The sequence below is a fragment of the Caretta caretta genome, chromosome 1, assembly GCF_965140235.1.
Source record: "Caretta caretta isolate rCarCar2 chromosome 1, rCarCar1.hap1, whole genome shotgun sequence".
Taxonomy (NCBI): Eukaryota; Metazoa; Chordata; order Testudines; family Cheloniidae; genus Caretta; species Caretta caretta.
Window position 1 is genome coordinate 48,736,054 of NC_134206.1, and position 19,187 is coordinate 48,755,240.

Below are 19,187 nucleotides of genomic sequence, written 5' to 3' on the forward strand. Positions count from 1 at the left end.
GAGACCATCCGAGACCTACCCTTTGAAGGTCAGGCCCTTTTCTCTGAAAAAACAGCCAGGAGACTGCACAGTTTAAAAAACTTGAGGGCCACCCTCAACTCCCTGGGCATACACATCCCCACTACACAGCGCAGACACTTCAGGCTGCAGCCTCTTCAGCAGTTTTACCAACAAAACCGGACAGGACGGTTCCTGGAGGAGGAATGGGGTGGCAGGAAAAGGCCACACCCGTCCTCAGGCCACAGCTCTAGCCAACCCGAGCCACCTTCGGGCCCCAAACCAGCCTTTTGAAGGTGTGGTTGAGGATGGCACACCTGGACAAGAACTGGACCTACCCCGCAGGCGGCAGGTACAGATGTTCCCATACCTTGATGACTGGCTCATCAAGGGCCACTCCAGATCTCAAGTGGAGGCACAAGTCGACTTCATAAGAACAACGTTTGACGAACTGGGCCTCCTTCTGAACGAGGGGAAATCAGTGCTGTCCAGGGTTCATAGGGGAAGTACCTGAGTCGACACAAGCCAGGGCATACCTCCCGTAAGCAAGGTTTCGGTCCCTCAGCAACATCATACGAGGTCTAAGGCAGTTCCCTACCACAACAGCAAGGAATTGTCTGAAACTTCTAGGACACATGGCTGCTTGTACCTTTGTGGTGCAACACACCATCCTCAGACTCTGGCCTCTCCAATCGTGGCTAGCCTCGGTGTATTGGCCAGCTCGGGACAGTTTGGACAGGGTTGTGACTCTGCCTCGCTCAGTCCTCAACGCCCTCCAGTGGTGGCTTGACCCACAGGTAGTATGTGTGGGAGCCCATACTATCAGCCCTAAGCCTTCTCTCTCCCGAGTGACAGATGCGTCAGTTATGGGCTGGGGAGCATATTTGGGAGACCTCAGGACACAAGGCCTCTGGTCTCAGGCGGAACTTGCTTCCACGTCAACGTCAGAGAGCTGAAAGTGGTACACCTGGCATGCCAGACTTTCTGAGCCCACTTAACAGGGAGATGTGTATCAGTTATGACAGACAACACAACGGGGATGTTTTATATCAACAAACGGCGGGGTGCACGCTCCTCTCTCCTGTGCCAGGAAGCCCTCATGCTGTGGGACTTCTACGTAGAACATTTGATATATCTGCAAGCATCGTACCTCCCTGGAGTACAAAACGAGTTGGCAGACTATCTCAGAAGGTCATTCCAAGGCCACGAGTGGTCCCTTCGTCCGGACATTGCGAACTTGGGGGCTTTCCCCAGATAAACCTCTTCACCACGCGACGCAACAGGAAGTGCCAGAAGTTTTGTTCCTTCCTGAATCACAGTCCAGGTTCCATCACGGGCGTGTTTCTGCTCCTATGGGAAGGCCATCTCCTATACGCATTTCCGCCTATCCCTCTCGTTCACAAGCTGCTCCTCAAGATTTGGAGGGCACGAGCTTTGGTGATATTGATAGCTCCAGCCTGGCCCCACCAGCACTGGTACACATCGCTCTTGGAAATGCTCCAGTCACCTTGCCGCTCTTCCCGGACTTACTAACTCATGACCACGGCCACCTCCAACACCCGAACCTTGAGTTGCTGCACCTCACAGCGTGGAAGCTCCATGGCTGAACCTGACGGAGCTCTCTTGCTCGGACCAGGTTAGACAAGTCCTCCTTGGGAGAAGGAAGCCTTCCACAAGGGCTACCTACCTTGCCAAGTGGAAGAGATTTTCTGGTTGGCACAGCACCATTCGTTTCTGACGCTTGTCTCCATGCCACTTTTATTAGACTCTCCTCCATCTCAAGCAGCAGGGGCTGTCCATGTCATCAATAAAGGTTCACTTGGCCGCCATCTCTGCCTTCCACCCAGGCACAGAGGGCCGGTCAATCTTCGTCAACCCTATGGTCAGCTGTTTCCTGAAAGGTCTCAACAAGCTATACCCGCAAGTCAGGCAGCTGGTCCCGGCCTGGGACCTCAATCTGGTCCTTTCCAAATTGATGGGGCCACCCTTCAAACCACTGGTGACTTGTTCCCTGCTTTACCTGTTGTACAAGGACAGGTTTCAGAGGAACAGCCGTGTTAGTCTGTATTCGCAAAAAGAAAAGGAGTACTTGTGGCACCTTAGAGACTAACCAATTTATTTGAGCATGAGCTTTCGTGAGCTACAGCTCACTTCATCAGATGTTTACCGTGGAAACTGCAGCAGACTTTATATACACACAGAGAATATGAAACAATACCTCCTCCCACCCCACTGTCCTGCTGGTAATAGCTTATCTAAAGTGATCAACAGGTGGGCCATTTCCAGCACAAATCCAGGTTTTCTCACCCTCCACCCCCCACACAAATTCACTCTCCTGCTGGTGCTAGCCCATCCAAAGTGACAACTCTTTACATAATCAAGTAGGGCTATTTCCTGCATAGATCAAGGTTTTCTCACATCCCCCCCACCCCCATACACACACAAACTCACTCTCCTGCTGGTAATAGCTCATCTAAACTGACCACTCTCCAAGTTTAAATCCAAGTTAAACCAGAACATCTGGGGGGGGGGGTAGGAAAAAACAAGAAGAAACAGGCTACCTTGCATAATGACTTAACCACTCCCAGTCTCTATTTAAGCCTAAATTAATAGTATCCAATTTGCAAATGAATTCCAATTCAGCAGTTTCTCGCTGGAGTCTGGATTTGAAGTTTTTTTGTTTTAAGATAGCGACCTTCATGTCTGTGATTGCGTGACCAGAGAGATTGAAGTGTTCTCCGACTGGTTTATGAATGTTATAATTCTTGACATCTGATTTGTGTCCATTTAATAAATGGTCACGCAATCACAGACATGAAGGTCGCTATCTTAAAACAAAAAAACTTCAAATCCAGACTCCAGCGAGAAACTGCTGAATTGGAATTCATTTGCAAATTGGATACTATTAATTTAGGCTTAAATAGAGACTGGGAGTGGTTAAGTCATTATGCAAGGTAGCCTGTTTCTTCTTGTTTTTTCCTACCCCCCCCCCCCCCCAGATGTTCTGGTTTAACTTGGATTTAAACTTGGAGAGTGGTCAGTTTAGATGAGCTATTACCAGCAGGAGAGTGAGTTTGTGTGTGTATGGGGGTGGGGGGGATGTGAGAAAACCTTGATCTATGCAGGAAATAGCCCTACTTGATTATGTAAAGAGTTGTCACTTTGGATGGGCTAGCACCAGCAGGAGAGTGAATTTGTGGGGGGGGGGTGGAGGGTGAGAAAACCTGGATTTGTGCTGGAAATGGCCCACCTGTTGATCACTTTAGATAAGCTATTACCAGCAGGACAGTGGGGTGGGAGGAGGTATTGTTTCATATTCTCTGTGTGTATATAAAGTCTGCTGCAGTTTCCACGGTAAACATCTGATGAAGTGAGCTGTAGCTCACGAAAGCTCATGCTCAAATAAATTGGTTAGTCTCTAAGGTGCCACAAGTACTCCTTTTCCTGTTGTACAAGGTGGCTTTTCTGGTAACGATAATCTCAGCCAGAAGCATGTCCAAGCTCAAGGCCCTAACATCAGAGCCCCCTTACATGATGTTCTGTAAGGACAAGGTTCAGCTGAGGCCACATCCTGTGTTCCTCCCAGAGGTTGTCTCCCAGTTTCATATCAGCCAGGACATCTTCCTCCCAGTGCTCTCTCCTAAGCCGCACTCGAGCGGCAGGGAGCAGAGGCTTCACTCATTGGACATCTGCAGAGCACTAGCCTTTGAAAGAACAAAACTGTTCCAGAAGTCCATTCAACTGTTTGTGGCTGTGGTAGACAGGATGAAAGGTCTACCAGTCTCCTCTCAATGAATTTTGTCGTGGATCATGTCCTGCATCTGAGAGTGCTACAACCTGGCAGTGGTGCCTGCCCCTCCGATCACCGCACACTCCACCAGGGCGCAGGCCTCTTCAGCCACTTTCCTGGCTCAGGTTCCTACTCAGGAAATATGCAGGGCAGCGATGTGGTCCTCCATACACACTTTCACCACACATTATGCAATCACCCAGCAGACCAGAGATGACACGGCCTTTGGCAGAGCGGTACTACAATTGGTGGACAACTCCAACCCCACCTCCTGAACTTGGGCTTGTGAGTCACCTGATTGGAATTGACATGAACAAGCACTCGAAGAAGAAAAAACGGTTATTCACCTTCTCGTAACTGTTGTTCTTCGAGATGTGTTGTTCATGTCCATTCCAATACCTTCCCTCCTACCCTTCTGTCGGAGTCTCCAGCAAGAAGGAACTGAGTGGGGGTCGGGTTGGCAGGGCTCTATATTGGGTGCCATGTAAGCGCGACTCCAGGGGGTGCACAGGCCAACCCTATGGATACTGCTAGGGGAAAAATCTTCTGGCTATCATGCATGCAGCGTGCACACACCTGATTGGAATGGACATGAACAACACATCTCGAAGAACAACAGTTACGAGAAGGTGAGTAACCGTTTTTTATTTTAGCCTTATTTAATACAAGATATGATGCATTGTAGGAAATATTGTTGAATGTTTATACCACGGATTTTTTGTAATTGCCACAACTGTATGGAGTTTGCATTATAGACATAGATATATGTACTAACATTTAATGTGGTTGAGTAGAAACATTTTATTCTGTTCAAATTTTGGCAGAGGGAAATATCTCTGTAATTTAATTTATTCAGATTTGGTATAGCAAAATTTTATTTCTGAAATGTGAGCAGAGTGGTAATTATTTGACTATTCATTCATATTTTGAACTTTACAGAGAATGAATATTGGTCTGAGAGCTTTCTTGGTGATTGCTGATAGCTTGCAGCAAAAAGATGGTGAACCTCCAATGCCAGTTACTGGAGCTGTCCTTCCCTCTGGAAACACTCTAAGAGTGAAGAAAACTTACTTAAGCAAAACTCTCACAGAGGAGGAAGCTAAAATGATAGGTCAGTAAAAGGCATGTAATAATGTGCAAACTTATAATGACCAGTGAAACCATGTACAAGACTTCTAAGTGAATATGTAGAAAATTTTAATATAGTTATGTATTTAATTGTATTTTTATTTATCATGTATTTTTAGTTAAATATATCCTTTAGACTGATTAATTCTATTTTCTTAAATTTAAGCTTATTGGGATATATTTCATGATTCATTGAGTATGTAAGTAAATAGATAAATCTTCTGAATGCTGAATATTTGTTTGTTTGTTCAGTTTCCCTGCTAGTAATTGAAATACAGTGTTTGTACTCCACATGTATTCACTAGTTTGAGAAACACCATCAGTTGTAGAGTATCTATATTTTGAGTACTGGAAGAAACTGGAAGCAAGTACTGGAAGCAAGTGCAGTATAATTCCCCACCAATGAAAAATATTTTGTGTACTATAGTATATAATCATGATAATAAAAAACTATAAAAATTTAAGGCCCAATCCTATAAACACTTACTACTAGGTATTAGTGCTAATCATATTTACTTCAATTACTATTCACATTAGTAAGCTCTGCAGCTAGTATGAAAAGTCTGCAGGATTGAATTCTTGTTATTAATTTATTTCTTGTTACTGTAGTTTTGCAGCAAAATATTTAGCACCTGCTTTAAACAGTCTGGTTTCCACTTCGTGAGGCTGCATTCGTTGTTTTTTTTATAAACAGAATTTTAATTCTGAAATGAAATGGAGAGTCAATTATTCATGTTCAATGTAATATAAAATCATGGTAGATTACTTATTCATATGTTTCCCACACTACCATGGGATTTAGAGCATATGAAGAAGTTGAATGTTGAGGTCATTTCAGAGTTCTGAACCTATGCTGGCTTTATCTGCTAAAAAGTGAAATAGTTAGAGAAAAGCAGATTAAGAAATACCTCTTGATTGGTGGTGGTTTATCTAAAGTTTCCTTGGGATTCTTTGAAAAGCTCAGCCTAATAGGATAAAAGTAAAAAGTGTTATGTTTTGGGGTTTACATTTTTAATTGTGTAAATTATATCTACCTTTAAATTATCTGATTTCCATTTGCGAGTGTATCACAGTATGAAGCTAATATTGTATTTAATACAAAACAGCATGACCTAATTTTTCATACCAAAAGAGTATTTTGAGAGCTAGTTCAAATCCAATTTTTGTGTTAATTTTAAGACTAGCTGCTGGCTCAGAACCTTTATTTTTGTCAGGTTTCTTTAAAGCTCTCAAAGTCTAAGAGGGTGGCTAAATATATAATAAAGCTTTTCAGGACGTGGACTAGAATTATATAAAATTCAGTTTTCATTTAAACACTTACAGTCAGATTTCAGTTACTAAGCTACTAAGGCTGTGTTAGTATCTTTTCCCATAAGTAGTCCAAATCATTGGGACTACTCTCAGAGTAAGGTACTACTCACCATGAGAAAGGGTAGCTGATCTGGCTCTGAATCAGGGTGTAGTAAATTGAGGCATTAGGTTACATTATAGTTAAAACTTTGTGTTTTTTTACTTCTTGTAACATTGCTAGAATAAGGCTCTCCCTTCTTCAAAATGCCTGAATCTCTATTAATATTATGTTCTTCTTTAAAAATTTAAATATATATTTTTACAGGTATGTCATTGTATTATTCTCAAGTAAGAAAAGCTGTGGACAACATACTAAGACATCTTGATAAAGAAGTCGGACGATGCATGATGCTAACTAACATACAGATGTTAAACAAGGAACCTGAAGACATGATCACGTGAGTGTTAAATGAAAGTAAAGAAAAATCCCGTATGATTGAAAAAATAACTCAAAAGGACCTTTTGCTTTATTTTTTCCAACCAGTCTCAAGTTCTGTCTTAGCTGTCATAGGGACAGAGAGTGACAAGTACAATTTGCTAATGTATACAATTAGTGCCTTTTGTGAAATCCACCATTTGTGGGTACAGCAGGACTGGTCAGTGATGTCACCCCCTCTCTTAATTAGAAAATATAGCTTTGTTTTTCTGGATTTTAGTGTTTATTTGCATGCATGTGGTAAAGCGGCCAAATGACCTCAGAATTTTAGGAATGGGAAGGTAGTGTAAAAAGCACCAGTGTCCACAATGCAGGCCTATCAGCAGAGTATGTAAAGGAATGACTCAGACCACTGTTGCTAAATATTTCTGCCATCACTGAACTTCAAAATGGTGTCAGTAAATTTTGAGAACTACAGTTAATAGTAAAGAAGTTTTGAAATTTCTCCTCAATGTCCATGACTACAGTCAAAATCAAACCTTCATTACAATCCCAAGTCATCTTGTGGTGATGGCCTCGAATTTAAGAGGATTAAAAGGAGCATTTCTTCACTGGTGCATTCATAAATACATTCAGTATGAATCACTGAACAAGTTCTCTGTTGAGTGTTCCAGGGGAAAGGGATTTTTACTAGATACAGAGCAATCTGAGGTGTCATGTGATGAAGGAAGCCGGGCAGCTGCTTGCAGAAAACTGCCTTGATGGAAAGAGGAGCCAGATCATTGGACAGACATTGCCCATCCTTGTTGTGGGAGGGACAGAGCGAGTTGTTGTACAATCAGAGAGCCAGCCCTTTAAAGGAGGCTTGCCCCTTGTAGAGAATGAGACCATTGGAGAGATATGGTAGCAGAGAGGCAGCTGGACTGTTGTGGATTTTTGATAGGTTTGTCAGACAAAATGGCCAACTTACCAGCAGTACAGCAAATACCCAGTCAACTCCACTAATTGGCTGAAATCCAGCCGTTGTTACGGCTGTGAATAACCTTTGTGTTGTAACTGCCTTTCCTCTGTTCTCCTTTGTTGGTTCCCATTGCTCTGTTAGTCTAAATTAGATTGTAAGCTCTTTGGCTCAGGAACTCTGTCATCTTTTATTTCTATTAAACATCATGCACACCAATGTTACTATGTAAATAATAATAATGCTATTTCAGCATCAAAGTGTTATGCTTGGTGCTCATACCCGTAATGCTCATCAGTGCTCACAGCTATTTCAGAGCATTTTGGGTGTCCAAGCTTTTTAGGAAAAATTAATGGTCATGACACACCCCTTTTTTTCAGCTCAGGCAGACATACCATGTCTCTTGTTAAGAGGGAAAAAATGGGGAAGATGGTTTGAGTCCCTGCCATGCTAGTCATGGGAGCCCCAAATCCTCTTTCTCTGCTCTTTTAAAGAATGCCTCCTTTAAATCCTTAACTAATCCATTTTATTTGATCACCATATCCATTCCCTATGAAGTACCTGCACTGGACATCTGCCGCAAGGAGGTACCAGTAATTTGCTTGGCTGCCTCCCCCCCATACTTAGCCAGCTATTTACTGACGCCTTCTTTAATGTCAGCCAAAAATAGATCAGCTCCCCAATCAGATAGGTGGACCCCATCCTCCCTGAATAACTCTGGTACCCCTGTTCACAGGTCTCCTAGCCTTGTCAATCTGCAGGGGCTTCATTGCTCCACACCCTGCATCAGACCAAATAATTTTTACTCCTTGGAAAATGTATAGGATCCGTACCAAGTCCCTCTTGTTTCTGAACATCAAGTCTACCCCTTTACACTTTCCCAAATCATTTTCCCCAAGGTGAATTACAGTCACACTTGGTGACTGCTATTGGGTCACCAGAGTATACAAGGGGCATCCACTGGTGCCGTATCATGCCTCTCCTGCCATGCTATCTCTGGATTGGTTCACTACTGAGGCCGAGCTGTGAACCTCCTGTCAACCTGGAAGCCAGCCTGGGCACTGTATACACAATATATTGTGCCCACAGATCCATACCTGTTGTGTTCATTCCCTCTGGGGCACCTGGCATTGGCCACTGTCAGAAGACAAGATAATGGGCTAGATGGACCTTTAGTCTGACCCAGTATGACTGCTCTTATGTTCGCCACTGGCTGCTGACTTGTCTGCAATTGTCTGAAATGGAAACATAAGCAACATTATTTCTAATTCCCAACCTAGGGTTTCACCTGCATCCTGTATGCATTAGAATGCCAATGCCCAATTGCCTGAATTGCCTTGGCCCCCAGACCCAGCTGCGCCATTGCTGTAGCCACCCTGACCTGAAATGAATAGGAAACAAATTTATGAGCTAGAAGCCCCATGTCATCAGCCCCCATCTTAAAATGGTAACAAACCAGTATGTTGTGGGGGGGCTTCCATCACTATGAATAAAGAGGGTCCCATCTTTAATTGGTCTTATTGCAATATATGCCCTCATGGCCCCCACAGGGCAGATTCTCACCTCGTCACCTTCCTACAGTATAATGGGTTGACCCCGGCTTCCCAAATCTATCTTTGACATCCTCAGTGTTAAGATAACTAATCATCCTCACAATGTAAATGCCTCGATTCCAAAGCCCTTCCCAAAGTGTCCCTCCATGGCCCAGGCACTAATTTGCTGATCCTAAAAGCCCCCCAGAATTATACCAGGAACGCCACCCGGACCAAGGTTGCCTCTCGTCCACAATGACATATGAGATCAGGAATTTGCACCAAATCCTTAAGTGTATTAACAGTGATGGGGTGATGTGGGTCGTCTTTGGGGCCAGTGCTTCATGACCACCCCACTATAAACCTCCCAACTGAAATCCTGCCACAAGCATCTTGGTAACCATTCAGCCTACTGACAAATGAAAGTCCCAATAGGAAAGTGGTGATGGCTGACACCAGCCCCTGGCTTGCCAGCTACACCATGTACTCCAAGTACCCAGTCCTCCAGGATTGTCCAAAGTGTGGACAGGCCCACCTCCTCCCGAAACTGAACAAAATCATTAAAACATCTCTCACAGTTCCTAAATGTTTGCAGAGCTGCTGATTGCTCGAGCCCTGCAAATCTGTGGGTATCCGCTTTATATTTGCAGATTGCTGATGGATGCAGATCCAAATTTTATATCTAGATCCCTGCAAATATGCGGATATCCACTTATATCCCTGGATATCCACATCCACGGACCATCTTTGTAGATCGCTTCAGATGCAGACACAAATTTTGCATCTGCGCAGGGGTCTACCAATCTCTGCACTACACTCAAAGCCATCATATGCCAAAGTTGCATATACACATTCTTTTACAATTACTGTAATAATTTTTGTAGACTTAAAAAAATCCTTTCTAGTCTGCTTTAATTTCCCACCCTCAACATGTAAACACTGTCCTTACAGCTGAAAACAGGTGGAAGCAACTTCGTCCAGAATTCATCATATGAGTTCCTGAATCAATCAAAGAGATCACTGCAGAGCCATGTCAGCCATTCCTTAGTAAAATATTGCATGCTATGTCCACAGAACCCTCACTAGCCCAGATAATGTCTGAACATGAAGGCTTGTCAGATTAGGATCCTCCCATAGGAGTGCTCTGAACAGTTGCTAAACTGCTGGAACAACCTAGAGACATAATATTTATAAATATTTTCACATCTACCATTATAAAGGTTTCTTCCTGAACTGTTAGCTCACAAGCTTCCACTCAACGCACAAACTATTAGCCCTAGCGACTGCTAGCAAAGAATTCTTTACTAATTAAATGTCTAATACTGAACCTGCTTTGTCTACCTAGAAGCCCTGCAAATTTTATCTTGTAGTGGTATCAGTATTAATGAAGTACTAGGACAGATCACCAGCTTGTTAAGTTCTCAGATGAAAAGTTATAATTTAGAGATAATAACAATGCCTAGCTCTTACATCATGCTTTTCATTAGTGGATCTTAACGCACTTCACAAGTAAATGCAGAACTTCATAATGGGAGTCAATTCAAATAAGATACGCTTTAAGATACAGATACTATTAAGTTTCAGAGTAGCAGCCGTGTTAGTCTGTATTCGTAAAAAGAAAAGGAGTACTTGTGGCACCTTAGAGACCAACCAATTTATTTGAGCATGAGCTTTCATGAGCTACAGCAAGTAATTCATCAGGAAAAATAATATTCATGCATTATACAGTGGAAGCAGAGTACATTGAACATTCATTTGGACTTGTTATATTTTTGACAGTCCAAATTCAAGCTGATGAATGTATGAAAGTGTGCTGAGCAATCATGGCTGCCAAGTAGGGCCACAAAACTACCATTAAATTCACATCTTCATATTATAATAAGTATAGGCTCTGTTTGTACCTGTAACATTAATAATTTCAAGAATGCATTAAAATGGTGATGTTCTCTAGTCTCGTTTCAGTGTTTCTAAATGAATGCCATCTGTGTTATTTATCATGAGAATAAGATATCCAAATTTAATACCCTATGTAGTCTAGAAAGGGTAGTGGACTGGGACTCAGGAGAGCTGGGTTCTATGACTTTGGGAAAGTCTCATCAATTCTCTGTGCCTTGGTTTCCCCTCCCATCCTTTGTCTATTTAGACTGTAAGATTTTCAAGACAGAGTCTCTCCCTTACTATACATTTTTATAGAGTACCTACCACAGTGGGGTACTGATCTTGGCTGGGGCCTCCAGGTCCTACTGCAATACAAATAATTAATTGTGTGAAAGACTATGTCTGTTAAAATATTGTACTTTGGTTAGCTTATTTATATGGGTAACTAATGCCAGATAGCCAAATAGCAGAAGATTTGGTAAAAATAGTCAAATTAATGATCATTTTTTGGAGACTATAGGAAGGATTTCCACGCTACTTCTACATTCTCCAGAAATATTTGTAATGATCATAGGAAGTGGCACAACTAGAACCCATACTTGTTGCAATATCTGTCATTAAGATAATCATTGGTTGAAAGCCTGCTTTTAAGAAATTTCAAGATTTTGGCCCTGGCCTCGGTTCTGACAGAGCTTTATGCTCACCCAATCCTCAGGGCTGCCAGGAAGCGGTTTGGCCATTGCACAATTTAGAGCAGACTTAGGGTTGCTATAAATTGTGCCAGCCCGTAACAGCCTTCAAGAGGTTGCTACATCATCTGGGGATCAACACAGGTGCTCTGGCCGCTGGCTGGGCCGCCCCTTCTCTCCCCACTTCCAAATTCCTAAGTGCTCTGCGGGTGGTGTGAGATGTCCTCCTTGCCAGTGCCATAGAGAGGGCCAGAATCTGGTGCTTTAATCTGTGTATTATGTTGGTCTTCTTAAATACTGTACTGTGAATCGGTAAATGATACGTTTTACAGTAAGTCCACAAAAATAAGCAAATGTTTTGGTAGTCATGTCTCCAAGAACAGCTAAAGCCAGTCATTTATTTCAGAGAAGTTTCCTTGTTGTTATATTGTTAGTGCTTAGACTTTTTGCCAAGATCCTTACCAGTGGTCTGGCACTCAAGCAGATACATTTTTTTTAGATGTTTTATATCTCTTCCAAAACATTTTAGCAAAACTATAGATCCTTGAATATGTTTATTTCTCAAGTTTGGTCAGCTTCCGATGATCCATACTTTCTGTTTCAAATTTTCAGTGGTGAGAGAAAACCGAAAATCGATCTTTTCAGAACATGTGTTGCTGCTATTCCTCGATTGCTTCCTGATGGAATGTCAAAACTTGAGCTGATTGACTTGCTGGCAAGGTAAGTGTGTAAACACTGAAAAGATTGATCAGCAGGAATAGAATGAAACTGAGCACCAGTCTGTGTAATTATTTCTTAGAGGCACATATATGTGCAAACTAATGTGTTATTAAAGTTTAAGATTCAACTGACCTGAGCAGCATTATGACCGAGGAGACATTATACCTAAGACCCCAAATGTGATACGGAAACAAATGTGCTTTCTTAAGATGTTTTTCACGCTGTGATTCAGCACATAGATTCACCCCCTTGGTAGCACTTTGAAAACAAACTGTTCTTTTGTAATATGAAGAATATATAATTCTCACTATTTTTACCATAATCATATGTTAAACAAGAGAAGAGAGGATTCATTTTTACAGTAATGGGAAAACCAACTTTTAAAATTCAGTTTTGGATTATGAATCCTACACATCAACTTGGCAAAACATAATGTACTAGAGATGGTGTGTTTTCACATTCTTCTTACTAGTACATCATAACTAGACTTAGCAGAATTTGATTTTTATTTTTTTATCATTTTGACAGATAATATCAATGTTTATTTTCTAAGCATTTTCTTCAATTTTTATTTGTTTCAATTTTCACAGTTATGTAGGGGTTTCAAACAATGAGGTGTCAGACAATAATTGTCTAATGACAGTAGAAGTTAAAATTCAAAAAGTTAAAGCTTTATAACTGGTAAAACCCAAATTGTCGACATCACGTCAAAATATACAAAATAAATATCCTTAAATCAAACTCTAATAAGTTCTCAAGCAGCGTTTTTCTTACTTTGCCTATCTATAAATTTCTATTATTATTGTTGGAAATATTTTACATCATTTTTTGAGTGTACAGTGAAATTGACATTTACCAATAAAAATCTAATCTTTCCAAGCCTAATCATAATTATTTTTAATTAAAAGAGAAAAAATAGAGAGGTAGGAGTGCTTGGGTCTCTCTATCTCCCAGAGCTGGGGTCCTTACCTCTGATTTGTCTGGATACAGTATCACTATCATGAAGGAGAGGGATTAAGGCACGGCATCTATACAATGGAGGTGGGCTCGTAGATGTCATAGCAGTGGCACAGTCCAAGTCTGAGAAGATTCAGTTGTACGACAGTTATGATAAGAGATGATGGTAGCAAAGAACTTTCAGCACAGAACTTTCACCTTTGCCATTATATCTCAATTCTGGTGTCAGGGTGCCTTTGCTAAATGATTTCAACATATTCCTCTTAAAATTGAATTATTATTGGATTACAGTGACAAAGCAAGTCATTGTGGCCACCATTATTATCAGATAAGTGTCCAACCAATTTGGGCCACATCCTAGGTTGTGTCTAAACTGTACAGGGTGGAATCTCGGGGTTAGAGGTTTAAAGAGGTTGAAACTGTGCTGTGGTACCAGCTTCCATGTGGGATAATGGATGTGGGGCCCATGCTTAATATTTTAGTAGCTTAGTAATGACTTGTCAGCACATGCACTCAATCACCATTCTTTGATGGGCCTATGGCAGTTGTTGCTTCCTTGAAAGGCAACTAGGGAGTAACATGAGAGTCTTATCTTGATGGAAGTTTATGAACTACTTCAGTGACCTTTAACCTAGAGACACAAAATTGTTTTTACATCTTTATCAGAATAAAGTGCATTCACTATAAAACAATGAAAGTTTTCCCAGTCTCAACTCAAATATGGGCTATTTCCCTCACACCAGTCTTCTCTTGCCACCCATGCTGCATCACAAGGGCTCCGACTTTACTGGTCTGGAGATGCTGCATAATATGTTACAATATTTTCTCACTTCAGGTTCAGGACTCATCACATTTTGTGACTAAAATCCATACCGGAATCTAAAGTTTTGGGGATTCAATCTTTCCTAACTATAATCCTTTTGAAAAAAGCAATCCAGAGTCCTGGGCCACCTTTCAGTAGTGGTCTGTGTGAGCTCTGATGTTTAGACAAAAAGCTATTAATGTGTTTTTCTTTCTCAAGATTAAACAACATCTCTGGTTTAACAGATTCTTTTAGTTTGAATTTTCATCCTTAGAACAGATGTGTCTTTTGGCAAATCCCAGAAAGAATCTGTAACTCAAAAACTAGATTTTCTTCCAAGACAGCTGTATTCAAATTACGAGCAGCAAAGCAGATGTCAAGCTCATATTCTGCCTTTTGCTGCCCACTGGATCCATTCATTACAAATCCCCAAGGTAGGTTTTAGATTTAAGAGTCTGAAGTGAAAACAAGTGGCTTTATTGGCTTTGGTGATCTTTCTTGCTCAGTAAGAATTGTGAGAAACCAAAGTACTTACTACCACCAATATACTACAGGATGACTTGTCTTTATATTTTCTTGACATCGCCTGGTCTGCTTCATCCTAAAAACGACTTTGCCAAGCCAAATTATTTACCAGAAAGAGTTCTTCTCATAAAGTCCTATATCTGAGTAATAAGGAGAAATTCTTAATGCAGCCATGGTAACTCTTCAAATTCATGTCCTTTCTACTGACTCCACTGCCGTAGTATTACAGAGCTATGGTTTTATACTAGGTTTATTTCTAATCTCTCTTGATAATGTTGTCCAATGCATTTATACAGTAACTTGAGCTTGGAGGCAGTTTTAGTCTGTGTTTTGTTTTCCACTACCTCCATGTGTCAGTTAGGCCTGGTCTACACTGGGGAGGGGGGGATCGACCTAAGATACATAACTTCAGCTACGAGAATAGTGTAGCTGAAGTCTATGTATCTTAGGTCGACTTACCTCGCATCCTCACGGCACAGCGTCGACTGCCGCCGCTCCCCCGTCGACTCTGCTTCCACCTCTTGCCACGGTGGAGTACAGGAGTGGACAGCAGAGCGATCGGGGATCGATTTATCACGTCTACACTAGATGCAATAAATCGATCCCTGCTAGATCGATCACTACTCGCTGATCCAGCAGGTAGCGTAGACGTACCCTTAGAAAGAGTCATTTCATGAATGAAGTCATAATCTGAGTTTATTGCTTGGTTTTGTGATCTTTAGTGTCCAGAGGCAAAGGTGATAAATTGCCTTCCTTTAGTGTCAGAGAAATACAGTAATTCCCAATTTGTTAAGAATTTCATATGGATATGTCACAAGTTATACCTATAGTGGTGAGGGTGAGCACCTCTCTCATCCCAGATGTTCTTTTCCTGACTGTAAACCTTTCTGTAGCTCTGGTTTGGAATGTGGGGTGCGGTCCTCTGACTAGAAGTCTGAGGGAGGCAGCTCTCTCCCTTCTGGGCATAACAGCCGTTCAAAATATAAAAGGGAAACAAAATAATCCTGCAGTCTGCAAAACAATCTGGCAGAAGGCACAAGGCAGAAGGTCAATAGTCTCTGTGAAAGGCTTCCTAATCCCCTGTATGTTTACGGTTGCCCAGGCTGAGTGCCCTGGGCCCTAATGAAAGAAAAATGAATTAAAGATGGTCCCTCTGTGTCTCCAGAGGGTCCATGCAGCAAAGGCTCTTAAGCAGTTCTCCTGGGTAAGCAGCCCCTGCTCTGCACTCTAGTTCTGCTTCCCTCTGAGTGCCCACCCTGCACTGGGCTTGGATACTTACTTTTAAGAAGCTGCCCATCTCAGGTTTGACAGGCCTCAAAGGTACCCACAGGAGCTGTTTTGCCCTTTGCTGACTGGGGTAGAACCTGTTGGTGAAGTTTCATGGCAATTAGACTTTCATTGCATAGAATAAAACAGTCTTTGACCTGCCTATGAAGAATTTTCAGACTGGTTGGAGTCAATTAACTTCACTTTAACACACACTGAGCCAAATTCTTCTCTCAAGTATACCACATCGTACAATTTTAATGGAAAAGAATTTGGTCCACTGCATATTATTAGGGCCTCTAGATTTTTCTCTATTTATTCACAAATATATCCTCATTTCTAATTATTCAGGGACAACTAAATTTAAATACTTGGAAAGTGGATGCTAACCCATCCATTAATATTACAACCTTTTGGTTAATGAAGACTTAGTACACTGTGGAAGTGACAAACTTAAAAATGTGATGAGCATACTGATCTTTAAGTGTTTCATTCTGCCCAGCTACAAGCTATGAAGTGACTTTCTCATTTTGTTTTAAAGAGGAAACATGGATTGTGGTCCATCAGAAAAGGACACAAATTAGGTGCAAATATAGAAATAGAGAAAATGGGATCTAAGATGCCAGTTCCTTAGAAAATGCTTTGGGGGGGATAGACTTCTAGTTCTTAAAAAATGGAGAGTATGATGGAGCTGTGGTTTCTATTTCTATATCCCAGAAGAAATGAAAGTTTGAGGCAATGTTTGTGTTCTAGTTAGGAATTTTTAATTTCATTTAAAGATTCTCTCTCAGTAATTATAATTTGCTTCTTCTTAGTTGAAGGTTAATTTTAATTGTTCTACTGGCACATGGGAGTTTTTTGTTTGTTTTTGTTTGTTTGTTTGTTTGATTTTATCTTGGAAGTAAAAAATGAAAAATCTGAAGTGCACACATTATCCTGAAAGACTTTTGCTCTCATAAGTGATTAAGTCAACAGTTTTCTTTGTTCTGAGAAACTGCAAAGTTGCCATATTTCAACTATCTTGAAACATGCTCTTGTAAGTGAAAAAAAATAAGTTGCTCACAAAGCTGCTCTATAGTATCTTTTTGGACTGGAGCAAACATATCTTTTGGATCTATGTATGTATTCAAGTACTGGTGTAGCAAGAATTTCTATAAAGTGTCGACAATGGTGATTGTGGTCAATAACAATAAAAGCTTGAATAGTTTTATGAAATTTTATATTAACTTCGGGGAATTTCTGTCAGTGTTAATTTCTGCTTTACTCACTTACACCATTTAATGGTGTTTACATTTTTAGTGTCACTTTTATTTTAACATGCAGACTCTCTATCCACATGGATGATGAACTTCGGCACATTGCACAAAATTCTCTTCAGGGTCTACTTGTTGACTTTGTTGACTGGAGAGAGGATGTGCTCTTTGGTTTTACTAACTTCCTACTACGCGAAGTGAATGATATGCATCACACTCTTCTTGATACTTCTCTGAAGTTGCTGCTACAGTTGCTTACACAATGGAAACTTGTAATACACACTCCAGGAAAAGCCAGTGAACAGACAAAAAGCAGATCATCAGAGGTATGAATAAAAGTGAACTGCATTCCAATAGTTATACTCATTTATGACCTTATTTAACTTTTCCTGGATATTGTTCTGTTTTATGTATGCCTTATTTACTCAAGTTGTGCTCCAGCAGAATTCACTGCTGTTAGACTTTTTTCCATAAAACAGTTAGTTCAGCTGTCTCATAGAAGCATAGAAATGTAGGGCTGGAAGGGACCTGAACAGGTTATCTACTAGTCCATCCACCCATGCTGAGGCAGGATTAAGTGTACCTAGAACAGCTGTTACCCTTTGCAGCATAGTACATGTCATTGTAGTGCAGCAACATAGAAGAAAGTATGTCAAACCAAAATAGGCTTGTTAACAAAACCACATAAAAGTGGTGGGGCTGACAGGAAGACTTTTTCCCAGCACTGTAACTTACAGATAATGCTAAAATGCCATAATGTTTTTCTGTTTAACCCTTCAAACTTTCTAAAATTTGACATATTCATGATCTGTGATCACTGGTTTGTGAGCATCTATATAAACCCTTCCTAAGTGTTACATTGTCTCATGGCTACCTATCTATCTATCTATCTGGTAACATCAAAGGGACTAAAATGATTTTTTCCAATTAATTACTTTTATAAGCAACAATAAAGCCCCACTCATCCAAAAAATCATTATGTGATTAAGATTATGTCCCCCAATGGCCATCACTAAGGTGCCACAGGTACTCCTTTTCTTTTTATGAAAAACTTAGTTTATCTGAATTCCCATATGTCCAAATAAATTCCTTATCTTCCATTTTGTTTGGATAAATAAGCATTTATAGCCAGGATTTTCAAAAGTGAATTTAGGTGTCTCAATATTTTAGGTGCCCAAACTGAGATATTGTAAAAGGGCTTAATTTTCAACAGTAGGTGCATGATCAGCACTTTTTGAAAATCAGCTGAGCAAGAAACTGAACAAACCATTTGCTTTTAATAGAAATTTTCAATAGTTTTTTTGTTTGTATTCCCTAAACAATCTGACAAAGTCTAAAAGATTTGGTCATGCTTTCCAAAATTCATCACTCTATCTTTCTCATGTATTTCACTATACTAGCACCAAATTAACACCTATGTCACGAAATATCATGCTAGATTAGGTTGAATAAATAATACTATATAGACCCAATGTGTTTTTAGAGGAGGTCACTATGCTTCACAATGTTGCCGACTCTCATGATTTTAGTGAGTCTTGCAATATTCATTTTTTCTGAAAGCCCCCAGCTTTTGGAGTCCTGTGATCACATGAGAATCTCAGCTTTCATTTAAAAATGAAATTAAGTTTCCAGACTGTATAGTCGGGGAAGAAAACTTGAAAACATGACCTGAGTGCACCTTAAAGGCTCAAAAACCAGAAGACAACTAAAAAGACATCCTCCTCCCTTTATTTTGGTTTTAATTTTTATCAGTATTATCATTTGCAGGAGGCTGACTCATGATATTTGAATGCTTGACATCATCAGCACTGAGATTAACACAATTATTTAATGATCTGCTGTAAGGCCTTGATCATGCATGTAGAAATGCTCATTGCTTATTTTGAGCCAGCATCTGAAAAACAGTTGGCCCCCTTCCTATCTTCTGTTCCTGCCCAGAATGCAAATGGGGATCTTGCAGTTATAA

The 19,187-nt window shown here is 40.8% G+C and overlaps 1 protein-coding gene across 8 annotated transcripts in view; it reads left to right on the top strand.

Annotated features, from left to right (window-relative positions):
- FRY (FRY microtubule binding protein) overlaps positions 1–19,187 on the top strand; it is a 375,793-nt gene that overhangs the window by 215,859 nt on the left and 140,747 nt on the right. For all 8 annotated transcript variants that reach the window (XM_048847137.2, XM_048847131.2, XM_048847143.2 and 5 more), the window contains 4 exons: positions 4,727–4,898; positions 6,531–6,663; positions 12,311–12,418; positions 17,292–17,547. In XM_048847137.2, the coding sequence (XP_048703094.1) occupies positions 4,727–4,898; positions 6,531–6,663; positions 12,311–12,418; positions 17,292–17,547 (669 nt within the window). The remainder of the gene's footprint in view (positions 1–4,726; positions 4,899–6,530; positions 6,664–12,310; positions 12,419–17,291; positions 17,548–19,187) is intronic.